Here is a 15,278-nt window from a genome sequence, read left to right as displayed (position 1 = left end):
CATTCCCCTTTTACAGGCAATTAACCTTCCCGCAAGCTGGATTTTGAGTGATGCTTGTGAGTGTGTGTGAGCCTGAGTGTGTGTGAGAGAGCGAGGTTGTGTGGTTGCAAACAAGAATGGAGTACATAGACAGGGGGGGGGGTGCATCTCTTCCTTCCAGCCTGGCTCCAAAGCAGAGAGTTAACTAATCGGGGGGAGGGACACATGTTAAAACCATAAGGACAAAACACAGAATGAGGATGAGCCTCTGTGCTCTGACCTTTCATGGAAACAGAATCCCACCCCTTCCAGCTTTCCATCCACAATCATTCCACAGCCATTGGATAATGCACTTGCGATGAGCTTTTGTAGCTGGGTTTTCCTATGCAAAACAGGAAAACCTACGTCTAAAGTGCATTGAAAGTGCATTAGGAAAATCTCTAAAGTGCATTGGAAGTGCATGCTGCTTTTGGGCCATTTGACCTTGTAGTGAATCTCTTTCAACACATCAGCATGGAAACCTCTTTCTTCCCTCCCCCCACTGAAACCCTAAACACTGCCTCTAGCCATTGAATGGCGGCAGAATGGCGCAAGTGCTCATCAAATGTGCCATACCTGCACAAAGAAGGCTGTTGCACTGCCACTCTCTTGTGCAACTCACATTCATAATCTAGATAACCTTTTCCACCACAGAGCTTTCAAACTGGCCAGAGTGAATACTTTCCCCTCAAGGGTATTAGTCGGAAGATTTCAATGGGTTCCTTTTCTGGAGGGGTTATTTTTCTGTTCCGTATACTGACCGGGTCAACTCAACACATCATTCTAGATTGCCAGCTTCATGAGGATCCCAGTAATGACTTCTTTTCCTTCCACTACACTCCAAAGGACTTGCATGTTATGGAAGTGCATTTCAGTATCTATTAAATAATCATTCATTTGAGATTATGGCCACAGGCACTAAAATTTTAGTTGAAGACCTAGTGTATCTTTTTTTTTTTTACTATTTTGCTGGTGTCTATATTTTCTCTTGCTCTGACTTTTTGCCATATATATTTTGCAATATTCTAGAATGCCAATAAAGGGGAATGAATGAATGAATGAATGAATGAATGAATGAATGAATGAATGAATGAATGAATGAATGAATGAATGAATGAATGAATGAATGAGAAATGTGCAAGATGTCCTGATGGACTGTGTCCACGGGAATTACTGTCAAGCTAATTTACCATACCTGTTTTTCAACTTGTCAAAATGCCTGGAACTAACATCCAAAAGACCGTTTTATAATAGGTTAAAAGGGCAGAAACATTCAAATTGTATTTACCGTCACCAGATGTGATTTAAAACCCTTAGTTTTAAAATAATGACAACCGACACTCCGTCAGCAGAATGGAACTTGAGTGGATTTTTGTTTGTTCATTTTGGGTTGTTGTTGCTGCTTTAGGAAGGGGAGCTTGTAAGGCCTAATGAAAATATTCCTCTCCAAACCCTTGCCCAAATGGCTGGCTATGTTTAGTCGGTAGTAGCAAAATCAAACAGAGGTTCACATACCTGACAATGTGAGCTGTGACTCACAAAAGCTCATTAGAGGGGTAGTCAACCTGTGGTCCTCCAGATGTTCATGGACTACAATTCCCATGAGCCCCTGCCAGCATTTGCTGGGACAGGTGCTCAACCCCCAGTGGTAGTCAAACTGCGGCCCTCCAGATGTCCATGGACTACAGTTCCCATGAGCCCCTGCCAGCATTCGCTGGGACAGGCGCTCAACCCCCAGGGGTAGTCAAACTGCAGCCCTCCAGATGTCCATGGACTACAATTCCCATGAGCCCCTGCCAGCGAATGCTGCAGTTTGACTACCCCTGCTTTCCACAACCAGGAATGTTCTGCTAATGATAAAAGAATTTGGGCTACCCTGAGTTAATGTGCAACGGCCCTCCCCCTTCCCCCAGTTTTGCTGATGCAGCCGAGTAGAAATATTCCCCATAAATCATGTTCAAAACAGCTGCTTTCATTGCAGGCTGTTTAATACACAAGGAAAAAAGCCATTGTGCATATTTTTTTACAATTATATTCCGGTTTGAATAAGGTTCTTAAAAATAAATGCCAAGCGTGGGTCAGCAAGCGGAGAGGAAACCCAAATTGTGCTTTACATCTTACTGAGAACAAAATACAGCCTGCAGAGTCTCTCCTTCCCCCCCCTTATATCTTCCTTGTCTGCAAAAAACAATAAGGACTTGTACAATTTTTAAAAATATGTAAACTACAGGGAGAGGGTTTATAATAGCACTGAGAAAAGCCATGTTTCACCATAGCTTCCCTAGCTCAAAACAGGACTCATCAGAGAATCAGATAAGCATCAGAGCTACATTAGCATACATTTGAAGACAATTCCAGGTACATCCCTGGATTGATCTGTTACAACAAGATAAACAAGAATCAAGCCCCCCCCCCATTCCCCCAGACAGAATTTATTCCAGTAGAAGCTTCCCTTTGCACCTGAGAAAGTGAGCTTTATGTTACAAAAGCTCATGCTGGAATAAATGTTTTGAGTCTTTAAGATGAGGGGATCCTGTTTGATCTGAAAACCTATGGCCTTTGTAGTGACTCACGTTGCAGGTGAGATTGAATTTACATGGGAAAATAAGGCCAAGGCTAATAAAAGAAAGCAAAGGTATATTCTGTTCCTTACACAAAAGCCCCTTCGCAAATTTCCGATGCGTTTCCCCCACAGCCTTCTCCAGGGGAACCCTTATTGTGCAGTGTGGTTTCTAAAACGATGCTTTTATGCATGGATTTCATTTGAATTAAATTGTCTGTTGTTGTGTGTGTGAACCCAAGGTCTGTGACTCTTAACACCATTCTTTATTTGTTGGTATCATTTTAGCTATATAGTTGTCGTTTACATGAACCCAGTATAATGCGAATGCATGTTAGATATTACAGATTCCCCCAAAACAACCTGCTGGCAAAACAAAAAAGGGAATTGGGGGGGATTTTAACCGAGCAATAGGATATTTACTTAAAGCAATTGGGAGGGGGGAGATAAAACCTTCCAGCAAGGGAATGAAGGCAGAGGGTAAAGAATCCCCAAAGATTGGTCTTTTCCTGTCAATCAAAACCCTGGCACCCATATCCCAGACAATTTACAAACTCCCAATAATAGAGTGTTGCTCTCAGAACTGGCTCAAGCCTGAGAAGTAAAATGGTAATTTTGAGTGCATAGGAAAGAATCTTGTAAAGCCTGAAAAATTAATCCAAAATCTGGCATTGTGTTCCCACCTCCACTGTCATGTATCTGATGAAGATGCATTTAATTCTCCAATGCTTATTCCCCCATGAACACACCAAAACCTCCTAAACTCCAAACCAGTTGACATAAGTAGCAGGTGTCAGATTGTCCCCTGCGTTTGTTCTACTACCTTTGGGGGGGGGTTCACCTTATTACCACAATCCCTGCCTTGTTCAAAGGTGGCCATTGTAATTTTTTGTATTTCTCTTTTGTGAAAGAAATGGGACCTGCACCTTCTAGATCAGGGGTAGTCAAACCAGCCCTCCAGATGTCCATGGACTACAATTCCCATGAGCTCAGGGGCTCATGGGAATTGTAGTCCATGGGCATCTGGAGGGCCACAGTTTGACTAGCCCTGTTCTCGATCCCTTGAAAACTGACATTCCAAGTTCCTTGGAGAGAGAGAGAGAGAGAGAGAGAGAGAGAGAAAAGGGCAGTGAGACTATTATGGTTTTGCATGTACCCGCTGAGCCAGAGGAGAAAGAGCTCTTCATTGTGTGATCAAGAGTGGTTTGTTATCAGCAGGTTCACAATGGGAGGGGCAGAGATTCACCTGGGTTACTGTCAAGGGGTGGATGAAGAGTTACGGAAAACTCAAAAGCTTATATGCTGTGTTGCTAGATTCAGCAGAACGAAGTTGGACTCCAGGGGCATCTTGAAGACCAACGAAATTTTATTCAAGGGGTAAGCTTTCATCTGTGGGCACACTTTGTTAGGGATCAGAAGTGTGCCTGCCCATAAAAGCTCATCCCTTGAATAAAGCTTTGTTGGTCTTCAAGGTGTGCCTGGACTCCAACTTTATTCTGACACTGCACTGCCTTATTTTCGCTGGGCTTCATCAAAGGTGTTTGGGGGAGATTCCCCCCCCCAGAACGGTTTTGACTACCCTTTTTGTTTGTTTGTTTGTTTGTTTGCTAGCGGACTGGCATTTTGTCTCAGTCAAAATGGCAAAGCTGATTGACTCTATTATATTGTTTATACTGTTATATTGTTATATGGTTACAACTATTAGTTATTATTATTGTACGGTTATTCACATGTTATAGACTGTTTTATGTATTGTTCTTATATTCTTATGTAAACCACCCTGAGCCTCTGGGGAGGGCAGTATATAAATATAATAAATAAATACATAAATAAAAATAGAAGTGCTGTAAGGATGAATAGAAGGAGGAAAAATTCTAGATACATCATTTGTTTTTTAAGATCTAAAATATGACAGCAGGGATGGGGAGGCTGAGTAAGGATCAGCAGAAGATGGGAGAATTCTAGATGCATCATTAATTTTATTTTTAAAATAAAAAATAAGACAGCAGGAATGGGGAATTGAGTTTGAGAAGCTGAAGATTTAAAGAATGCCTTCTCCGTATTATTATTATTATAAATATTATTATAAATATTATTAGTACTATTATTGCCTTTCAAAGGAGCATATCAACATTGTTCCCAAACTTAACTATTTAGGGAGACCGAGAAGCAAATTTATTGTCTTAAATTAAAAGCACCGGGAATGTAGATTATATAGTTACAAACATTGCATAGGATTGTTTTTAAAAGTCCTGATGGGCGACATGGTTTCTTTTGCAGGACTAAATTTAGGTAGGGGATAGCTACAGGCGAGTTTCCCAGATGAGCTGAATTTTTAGCTAGCAGGGTGAATTTTTGCCTATTTGCAAACCTGGGATTTTCTCATTGTCGTTTCCCTTATTCTATAGCCTGGAACAAAAGGAGCCAGCATGTATAAATTTTGCTTGGCTCACTCATGAGGGTGGATGGTTTGGGAGTTCATCAGAAGTCCCTGCAGGGCACGGGGAAGAACAGCCGGGTACTCTGCGGTAATGCAAATAGGCGACAAAACGTTTTCTTTTTTAAAAAAGAAAATGAAAACCCAATTCAAAGGCGTGGATTTCATGGGGACCGGAAAGCTAAAAGCAAGACTCGCAACAAAAAAAGACGTGGGGCCCCGATCCAGCCAAACCCTTTTGAATTCCCGTTGAGCCTCCTGGGTTTAGATCTCTCCTCCGGGTCACAGATGGGCCTTCCAAGCGCTTCACTTGCGCTTCAGCAGGTGGTGAATTCAAAGAGCGAGGCGCAGAGCTCTGAAGAGACAGGGGGCGCTTGCAAAACCTAAAAGGGATATGGGATTTTTTGTTTGCAAACCCTGTTGGTCTCGTGGATTTTTAAATTGCTGTTATTTCTGCCTAGCCGCTGGCTTTGCAGTTCGGCCTGTTTCAACGAGGGGATCGGCTTGCTTTGGCGAGGAAAGGATCCCTTCGCCTTTGCTGTTTTGCTGGATTCTTGGAAACGTTTGCATCGGGGATTGGTGGCAGGGAGAGAAGAAGCGTCCCCCCCAATGTTGAAAAACGCCCCTCCCTCTCTTCCTGCCCCGCCCCTTCCCTGGTTGCCCCCGCACCCCACCCCGCCTCACTCAGCCCAGTAAGGAGATTTGGGGGGCTTCTTAAGGGTTCCATTCCTCATTGACCCAACCGAATGAAGAAACCTTGAAAAGGGAAGGGACGCAATTTTGCTTAAACTTGTACTCTTCATCTAAGAAGGGGGTTAACTGGGGCCCATTCCACACGCAAAGGATGTGTTTCAATGTGTTTTGCCAGCTGGATTTTTCTGTGCAGAACTGGAAAATCTACTTCTAAAGTGTATTGAAAGTGCATTATCTGTTGTATGCAGAATTGGCCAAGGAAGGCTTTAAAAACCCCTCTGCCAGCTTAAATGGACTTTGGGGAATAGTAGAGGACAGGAAGGCCTAGAGGATCATTGTCCATGCGGTCACAATGACCATTTACGCACTGGCCGTTTCATGCCGGGCTGCAGGCTGGAGTTTTAGTCGTGGCAGGTTGCCCCACCTTTTCCTACACCCACAGGGGGGGAGAGCATTTGGGCTGGTGCACCTCATTTGCCTCCCCCCATTTGTGCTCCTGCATGAGAGCTGGGGCAGTGAAGTTCCCAGTGTATAAATGGTCGATGGCTCGGAGACGACTTCACAACTAACATCAACAAAAACCCGCTCAACACAGTGTTGGAGAAGGCATTTTCAATGTGCTTTTGCCTCTGAGTTTTCAAACACAAAACAGGAAATATCGCATTCCGCACAGGCTGGATAATGCGCTGTCCATGCGCCTCGGAAGGAAATCTCCACACAGGCTGGATAATGTACTTTCAGTGTGCTTTTGCAGCTGGATTGACGTCCACAGCGCATGGAAAGTGCATTCGTTAATGTGTGCCGAATGGGCCCTGTGCATTGTCCAGCTTGCGCCGTTTCTGAAACGCCTTGAAACATGCATGTCCCTAATACGTGCGAAGGGGTGGGTTTTTATTGGCTTGTCGTAACGGAATGGGCAGGCTTGCAAGTCACACAGAAACCTTGGTGCTCTCGCCTCTTCTGTTTCGTCGAGGCTGGCATGCCTCGCTGCCTTTATTTCAGACCCGCCGCTCGCCAGTGCCTTGCTCTAACCATCGCTCTGCCGATGGGTGGGTGGTGTCAATTCTCTTTAAAAGACAGGAGAAGACATCTTTCAGGGGCTCCTCCTGATCTCACAGGGCCCTGCGGCAGAGCCGTGTGCTGCATCCTTCCGGACCCACTAAAACCACAGGCAGGGACCCCCTGTTGGCTTGGGAAGCTTTGGGGTTCCAGAATTTTTGTCTGTCCGGTTTTCCCCTGGCAGATCCGGGAGGGGGGAAATCTGGGAAGCCCCGCGGCCCCGATCCCTCACCCTCCCGAGGATTTCCTAGCCAGCCCGGGACAATATCCACCTTTCTATCCGACCCAGCAAGCCAAAATGCGGGCGCGCACGCATGCCAAAGGTTTTGGATGTGGAAAGACGGCGAGATGCGGAGCGCCGAAAGGGGAGAGGCCCGGGGAGGGGGCGAGGGAGCCGAGAGACTTTGCCTTCCTCGGATGTAATAGAATTAGGAGGCAGCGGAGCGCGTCCCTAAGGGATTCGCGGGAGGAAAGGGAGGCGCAGATATCCAAGGAGAGATTAACCCGGCAGGGGCCGGCCTCCGAGCTCAGCCTGCAAACTGGCCGGCCAAGAGAGGAGGCGAGAGCCCCCGGGGGTCCTTTCCAGCCCCCGCCCCGCCCAGGCCCCAAACCCCGGCAGGATCCGTTTCTTTCCGGCGAAGCGCCAGAGGTGTTGCTCTGCTCTGCGCTTCATTTGGCTGGGAAAGAAGGAAGGGCCCGGCCTGAATTTTTTTTAGGTGGGTCATTATGCCCGTGTTTATCCTCTCCCCAAAAAGGCCCGTGATTTATTATTGTTTTCTTAAAAAATTATTTAGGTTGCAAATATTGGTTGGTCCCAAGGAGAGAAAAAGGCTTTCTTTCTTTCTTTCTTTCTTTCTTTCTTTCTTTCTTTCTTTCTTTCTTTCTTTCTTTCTTTCTTTCTTTCTTTCTTTCTTTCTTTCTTTCTTTCTGCCTGCCTGCCTGCCTGCCTGCCTGCCTGCCTGCCTGCCTGCCTGCCTGCCTGCCTGCCTGCCTGCCTGCCTGCCTGCGGGTCCCACTGATAACTTTGGCCGCGAGCAGGTTTTTAGCAAAGGGTTTCGGAAAGACCCGGGGATCCCAGCCGGCCCAGGACAAAGCGGAGAGAACCCGAAGGGCTCCGCAAGGCGGCTCGTAGGCTTCGGCGGGGGAGGAGAGGGGCTCTCCTTGGCTCACCGACTCTGCAAAGGGCGACCCTGGGAGAGAAAGGCGCCTTTGGAGACCGGGTTCGTCGCCTCCCCACCTTCAATCCGGCGCTGGAGATGCGAGGGGCGGATTGTTCGACGGAGAGCGCCGGGCCCCGTCCCGCGGGAGGCTCGGCTGGAAAGAACTCGCCCTTGGGGCCGAAAGCTGCGTCCGCAGCGACCTCCGCGCTATTGCGCTGCGGCTGGATCTCCCGATGGCCCGCAGCAGGAGCGCTGTAGCGCGACAGCCCAGCTCAACGCGGGTCGGCAGGGCCCCACCTGGCCGCCACAGAGTTCCCCTCGCCCGATCCCCGCCCCGACTCTCTTTCTCGGCTCGGCTAAGAGGCCCCCGCTATGGCCATCCCAACCCCAGCCATTTCTCTTCTCGCCTGAGCTTCCCTTCCTTCCCCTCGCTGGCCACCTGCTTTTCCCCCGGCGGAGAGAATTCCTCTCCGCCAGCCCCATTGCGGGGAAGGGGATCCAAGCCCCCGGTTCAAATCCAGCGCGCTTCAGGGGTGCAAATGTCCAGCCAGACATGCTTCCCACCTCCATCCCCACGCCGCCGTTTTTCTTCCTCATTTTCCCGTTTCTCTGGGAAGCTCAAGGTGGCCCCAGGTTGGGGACAATCGGAGGACAGCAGCTGACACCGACCCCCCCCCCCCAGCCAAATATTTCATTCGCACCCCGCGGAGAAGGCGCTTCCAAGGTGTTTTCGCAGCTGGATTGTCTTTTCCGAAATCGGAAATTCTCCTTCTAAAGTGCATCGGATTATCCAATGTGTGCGGGATCACGGGACGGGAACCCGTTTGTTCGGAAGCGGGGAATCGGCCCCGGCCTGCGATTCTGAGTCGCCCGATCCGGATCGCCAGCCCTTCCACCCGCCCGAGGAACCGGATCAGAAGGGGTGGCCGGTGAGGCGTATTCAATGAGGAAGGAAATCGAGATTTAGGAAAAACGCTCCCGAGGCCGGCTGCAGAAGCCGGGGGCTCTGAACCGGATTTAGAAAAGTGGCTGAAATTTTAAACATGAAACCATGTGAATGTAACCAGCGGGTTTCGGAAGAGAAAGGGAAAGGCGAGCTGCGCTGCTGCGGAGAACAGCCTGGGAATTGAGGCCGGCCCAGCCCGCAGCCAAACCCGAAGCAGGAGCGAAGAAAAGGGGCGATTCGGGAGGCTGTGGAAGACGCCAAGGCCGGCGGGGATGTTCCTGGAAGCGGCTTCAGGGGTCCGGGTGGGGGGGGGGGAAGTAGAAGGGGTCCCGGCGCCGCTTTGCTGCCGACCAGCGGCCTTGTTGCGCCGCGCAAAGGAGCCGAGGGCCCAGGAGGAGCCGCCCAGCATGGCGCAGGGCGATCCTAAATAGAAGCAAAAAGCCCGGTCGCTTGGCAGGAGCGGGCTCCGTTGAGGCTGGCAGAGAAGGCCGCGCCGGAGAGGTCTCGGTGACCCCAGGAGGGAGAAAAAGGCGTTTACACTCGGGGAAGAAACGGGGCCGATCCAGAGAAGAGAATCGGATCTGCCTTCTTCTTCTTCTTCTTCTTCTTCTTCTTCTTCTTCTTCTTCTTCTTCTTCTTCTTCTTCTTCTTCTTCTTCTTCTTCTTCTTCTTCTTCTTCTTCTTCTGTGTCTCTTGCTGCTCTGGGGCTCGGCGATCCGAAGGTGAAGGGGACGAGTTTTTGGGAAATGGTTGCGCTATCGAATGCGCAGGAGGATGCGCCCTTGGGCGGCCGAAACAACGGGGGACCGATTCCATTGGGGGCGGATGGAGCGAGATCCACACCCACCCACCCTACGCGCCTCTTTCCTGGCCCAGGCGAGCTGGGGGAAGTGATGAGGTTTTGTCTGGTCCGGCGTCGAAGCGAAATCCGACAGGGACGCAGAAGGAAGCGGCCTCGGCTGACTTGGAAAGGCGTGGATCGAATTCGGTTTGAGGCCTGTCGAGTTTGGGGACGCCCTTCCAGCCAGTCTTGGTCCGGATTAGAGATGGGGAAGGGGCTCAACGCTGCAAGGACCGCGCCGGGTCTGGCTGGCTCCCCGCGCCCTTCTCCGCGCCGGCCTTCGAGGACTGACCCCAAATCCTTCCCTTTCAGGCCCAGTTGCGCCCTGGAGAGATGCCGGCCAAGGGGGCTCCCGTTGCCCCCCTCCCCTCCCGGCTCCCTCCCGTTGGCCTTTTGCGGGGGGAGGGGAGAGAGGCCGATTCTTTGGCCCAAACTCGTTGCTGGCAGGAAAGATGCCACGAAGCTCTTTGGGACCCGGCCTAAAAACAAACCAGCCAGCAAAGAAGGATGGGGGACGAAGAGGAGTTCTTTTTAAAAACGTGTGTGTGGGGGGGGGGGGTTGCCATCACCGAATCTGCGACGGGAGGGGGAGATGAGACGTTGTTTTGGGGTCAGGGAGGAAGGGGGTCTCAGGTGCCGCCTCCCAAAAGGGGCAGATGCCTGAAGAAAGGAAGAGGGTGCCTGCCTCGTTTTAAGATCCAGAGAGTCTGGCCGAATTTATAGGGTCAAAATGAGATATCTCCTCCCCTCCCTCCCCCCCCCCTTCCCATTTCACAAGGCGAGGGGAGTTTAGCCGCTGTTGGAGTCGAAATCCCTGCAAGGGCATTTTGAGGTGGGGATCCTTAGAGAGGGGAAGAGACGGCGCCCCAGAGGGCGAGGGAGACAAACCAAAAAAATGGGACCGAGGGAGGGAGAGAGAAAGACAAAGGCAGAAACAGACGAAGGAAGGAAGGAAGGAAGGAAGGAAGGAAGGAAGGAAGGAAGGAAGGAAAAGACGAAGGAAGGAAGGAAGGAAGGAAGGAAGGAAGGAAGGAAGGAAGGAAGGAAGGAAGGAAGGAAGGAAGGAAAAGACGAAGGAAGGAAGGAAGGAAGGAAGGAAGGAAGGAAGGAAGGAAGGAAGGAAGGAAAAGACAGAGGAAGGAAGGAAGGAAGGAAGAAGGAAGGAAGGAAGGAAGGAAGGAAGGAAGGAAGGAAGGAAGGAAGGACCCTCCACCCATGTCCTGGAGGATGTACGCCATGTCCTGCGTGGAAAGAACGTGGGAGCTGTTTGTACCCAACAAAGATCCGATCCCCAACCTTCAGGCGCTGAAATGCGGCTCAGGCTTGCTAGACAAAAGAGCGAGTGAAATCCACGCCGATCCCGCTCCCTTCTCTGCCGGGGATTGGGGCCGCCGCGTGCCTGCGCCTTCCAGGGGATCCCGTCGGGAACGCGGCCTCTGGACCCCTTGAGTCGCGGATCCTCCCCCCTCCCCGGAGAACCCGGGAGCGGCCCTTCCTCTGGGGGTCTCCCGCTCAGCCGAGGGCGCGGGAGCGTCCGAGAGGCCGGTAGAAACCAGCGCATCTCCTCCGGGATGGCGAGAGCGGCGAGGGGAGACGCGGGGATGCGCGCACAGACGCCGGCGGCGCGATAATTGGAATTTAACGGACTTTCTGAGTTATATTCTCGGCCTAATTGAATTAAACCAATTGACTCTCCATTATAAATACTCCGGCGGTGACCCGGGCTATAAATTTGGGGGCAGGCGGTTTGCGGCGAGTTCCCTGTCGACGGTTTCCGCACGCAGGTCCATCTGTCCGACCGGATCTGGCCGAACCCGATGGGCAGGAAGGCCAAAGGGAGGGGAGAAAGCGGGACCGCAGGCAGTTGGCGGCCCCCGGGAGGGAGCAAAAGGTCCGGGAGGAGCGGCGGTTGCCCTCAGCTCTGAGACTGGTCCCGTTCTCACGTTGCCCTTTTTAGGAATCGGCTTTATCAAAACGGCTAGAACTTGGCGCGTGTGGAACCGGTTTTGTCGGAAGGGGGGGAGGGAGAGCCAGCTGTGGTCTCAGGTTAAGAGCAATGGCCTTCAGTCTGGAGAGCTGGGTTTGATTCCTCACTTCTCTACATGCAGCCAGCTGGGTGACCTTGGGCTAGTCACAGTCCTGTTAGAGCTTTTCTCTTAGAGCTCTCTCTCGGCCCCACCTACCTCACAGGGTGCCTGCTGTGGGGAGAGGAAAGGAAGGCGATTGTAAGCTGCTTTGGGACTCCTTCCGGTAGTGAAAAGCGGAGTATAAAATCCAACTCCTTTTCATCATCTGTTCCCACCCAGCTCCGAATCTAGTCTGACCTCAGGACCGGCGGGATAGGTGTCTGCAGATGGGGAAAGAGGGCTAGTGGAATTCCCCGAGCAAAGCCTCTGGAATCCACCTGCTCGGCCTCCAATCCCAGCGCCTGATCCTGCGCGGGTTTCCTCGGAGGCAAGGCCTATGGCTGTGCCTGGTCTTTAGTGGTTTGCATCTCGGAGCGCAAGGCGCTTCTCTGCTTTGATCTGTGCCGGGTTTTAAGAGGATCGTGGGGTCCCCCCCCATCCACAGGACTATCAAAACTGGAGTCGGGATTTCGATGGAGCCCTTTGCTTTCCCAGGAAGGCCCGGGTAGCTCCCGTGGAGGCTGTTGTGTCCGCGTTCACACTGGCCTGGGGATTGGAGGCCGGGTTAAATTCGGATCCCTCCCGCCTTACTGGATTTTCTGGGGATAGCAGAGCAAGGCAGACTGCTAGGCCTCTGGGATGCTTCCTCGCGAGTAGGTCGCATGGATACCTATCCACGCAACTAAATTTCGGCCCAGTCCAAACAGGACCTCGCAGATCTTGGGCCTAAACCCTGTTGAACGGAAGGGGACTTAAAAAATTCCTTCGGGTGGGAGGAAAGAACAAGAAGGGACGTTGCTGGACTCAAAGAACCTTTTTGGGAAACAGGTGAGTAGCTAAAACCTAAATGATACAGGGCCATCATGGAGCATTCACACGTGCCTCAAGCCAGAGGAAGCAGAGGTTGTGCACCCAAGAACAACAAAAAAACAGTCCCCCCACTCAAATCCACCTACACAGATGTGCACATCCTGTGCATAATTCTCCTCAATGTGCACACACACATGCACACACACGCACACAGAGGTGCTATGCTAGTTACACCCTGTGCATGTGTGTTTCTCGGGTCAGTCACCTGTAGCTACTGCATGTTGCCTTCATCTGGGTGAGGCTACCATGTAGCCAAGGTGTGTCTGGAATGGAATCTTCTTGCACTCCATAGCTCTGCACTTAGTAGGGGCACGAACCCACCAAATGAAGAGCCTGAAAGTTCCATCGGACACAGCGAAGCTCATTCCCCTCACTCCATTGGAATGAGCAATATATATTGAACAATATATATATTAAAACAAACAAACACAGAGGCTGGTTTGGTTGGCACCCATTTTTTCTCTCTCGGGCATCCATTTGATTTGCGAGTCAACGGAGCTCCCCAACCCCAACCGGGGAAGCCAAACCCGTGTGCACGTCTGAAAGCACTTCAAACAACCATGAGGGCCGACCTACCTTTCCTTCTAAACAGCCCGGGGTTCTCCGCATATAGGCCCTTTGGAAGGCTACGCCGTCATCCTTTGCCCCGTTCGGTTGGGCTTCCTCCCGAGGAGACGCAATGAGAAAATAAGGTCGCCAGCCACGGCATCCTTCCTCGGGAGCCAGCCCCGAAACAAAGCCCCCCCCGGGCTGCTTTCGCCCGCAGCAGAGGGAGAATTGCAATGCACTTTAGGGATCCTTCCCGACCAGGCTTCCAAAGCACTTTAGCGACCGATCGCAACTGGTCACTAAAGTGCGCGGACGGTGCAATGATTCAGCGCCGTATAAACCGAGTCAATCCGGTTTAAGACTGGGAAGGCACGCGCGAACGACGGAGAGGGGGAAGCAGAATCGGACGATTTGGAACAGCCGGCAGACCCTTTACGAATAGGACGAGAGAGATGCGGACCCGGCACTTTCCGCCCTGCAATTAGCCGTGTCTCCTCCAGGCGCCTCGGAACCGCCCAGCCCCGCACCTACTGACCCGCGTGCACGTCTGAACGCGCGTCAAACAGCCCTCTCAACAGCCCCGCCGCGGTTTCTCTGCCTAGAGACCCCTTGGAAGGACGCGCCGTCCAGTCTCCCAGCACAGCGTCCGCGCACGTCTCCCCAGCGCTGCCAACATCCCACCGACGGGACACCTTCGCTTTCCGCGGGCGCGCACAAGAGCGCGATTCCGGCCCCGGTGCCCAAGCGCCTGGCACCTTTCTAGCCTCGACGGCGGCCCCGAGCTTTATACACCGCACAGGTTTGTCCCCAAAGCCAGCGCCCGGGCACACGCACGTACGAAAGAAAGAACACGCATCGCAGAGCCAAGGGGAGAAGGGCAGGCGGGATCGGCCGCAGGCAGACCGGCCACGGAACATGCCGCTAAGCAAACAGCCTCGTCTCCTCCAAGCTCCTCGGGATCCCCCCCTCCACCCCCCAGCCGCGGACCTTCTGACCCGTGCGCACGTCTGAACCGCCTTGACACGATCTCGGCGCGAGGGGTCCCGATCCTGCTGTCCTTGGAGAGGAAAGCCCCCCCGGGAAGACGCTTGTAAGTCGCGGCCCGCGGCCCCTTGGCCATTCCTCCCCCCCCCTCCTTCCCTCTCGCCTGTGGGTCGTGGGAAGGCCGCGAAGGAGGACGAGCCCGCGAGGCGCTTCCACGCACCGGCGCGACCGGCCAAGCCACCTGTTTGCAAGCTTCACCGGCAGGACGTCTGCCTAACCGCCCCCCCCCAAAAAAAAACCCAACCCCCAACCCCCCTTCTCTTCTTCCCGTCTGAATAGCCCAGGCTTGCCCGCGGCCGGTCTGTCTTATAGAATCAATGCGAGAGAGGGAAAGAGAGAGAGAGAGAAAGAGAGAGAGAAAATGCCTTACGTTGCATTGGCACGCCGAGGATTTCTGGAAGCCCCTTGACAGCCCCTTCGGTGGCGAGCGCGGAGCCTTGCATCATTTTCTTGCAAGAGGCCGAGAGGAGAGGCGAGCGACTGGGGGGTGGGTGGGGGGAGACCCCAAAGGGCTGGGCAGGGAAACGATTCAATTCGCAACCAAGATCTGAAGACAGGGGGGAAGGAAGGCAGGGCGAGCCCCCAGGTCCGGCTGCTGCGGGAGGGAGGGCTGCGGCGGGCCTGCTCCGGTCCCCCCCTCCTCCCCCCTCAGCGCGGTCCGCGATCCTCCTCTCCGCCCGCCTCTGCCTGCGAGCCCGACTGGGAAAGGTGGCGCAGCGAGAGCCCCGGCGCGCTGGCTGGCCCGGGGACGGCGGCTTTGATTCATTCACACTGCAGGGGAGAGGGCGTGACGTCACTTTCCGCAGGGAGGCCCCGCCCCCTCCGGCCAATCCCCGCGCGGCTCCTGGGAGGAAGGGGGGGATGGGGGCGGGGCGGGGAATAGGAAATGTGAGGAGGGGGAGATCCAGAGCTAGGGCCCCATGTTCCTCCAGGGAGGAGGACTTTGGGGAAAGTTTTCTGCCTCCCCTGCTGGGG

The 15,278-nt window shown here is 52.6% G+C and overlaps 1 protein-coding gene across 1 annotated transcript in view; it reads right to left on the bottom strand.

Moving 5' to 3' along the window:
- Nucleotides 1-14,977, bottom strand: part of LHX4 (LIM homeobox 4) — a 91,345-nt gene extending 76,368 nt beyond the window's left edge. The window contains exon 1 of the mRNA XM_077332221.1: nt 14,674-14,977. Coding sequence (XP_077188336.1) covers nt 14,674-14,749 — 76 coding nt within the window. The 5' untranslated portion in view covers nt 14,750-14,977. The remainder of the gene's footprint in view (nt 1-14,673) is intronic.
- Between the last annotated feature and the right edge of the window lie 301 nt (nt 14,978-15,278).

The sequence above is a fragment of the Paroedura picta genome, chromosome 4, assembly GCF_049243985.1.
Source record: "Paroedura picta isolate Pp20150507F chromosome 4, Ppicta_v3.0, whole genome shotgun sequence".
In the NCBI taxonomy this organism is placed as follows: domain Eukaryota; kingdom Metazoa; phylum Chordata; class Lepidosauria; order Squamata; family Gekkonidae; genus Paroedura; species Paroedura picta.
Note: the sequence above shows the minus strand (reverse complement) of the source record. Positions and strands in the feature narration are given on the sequence as shown.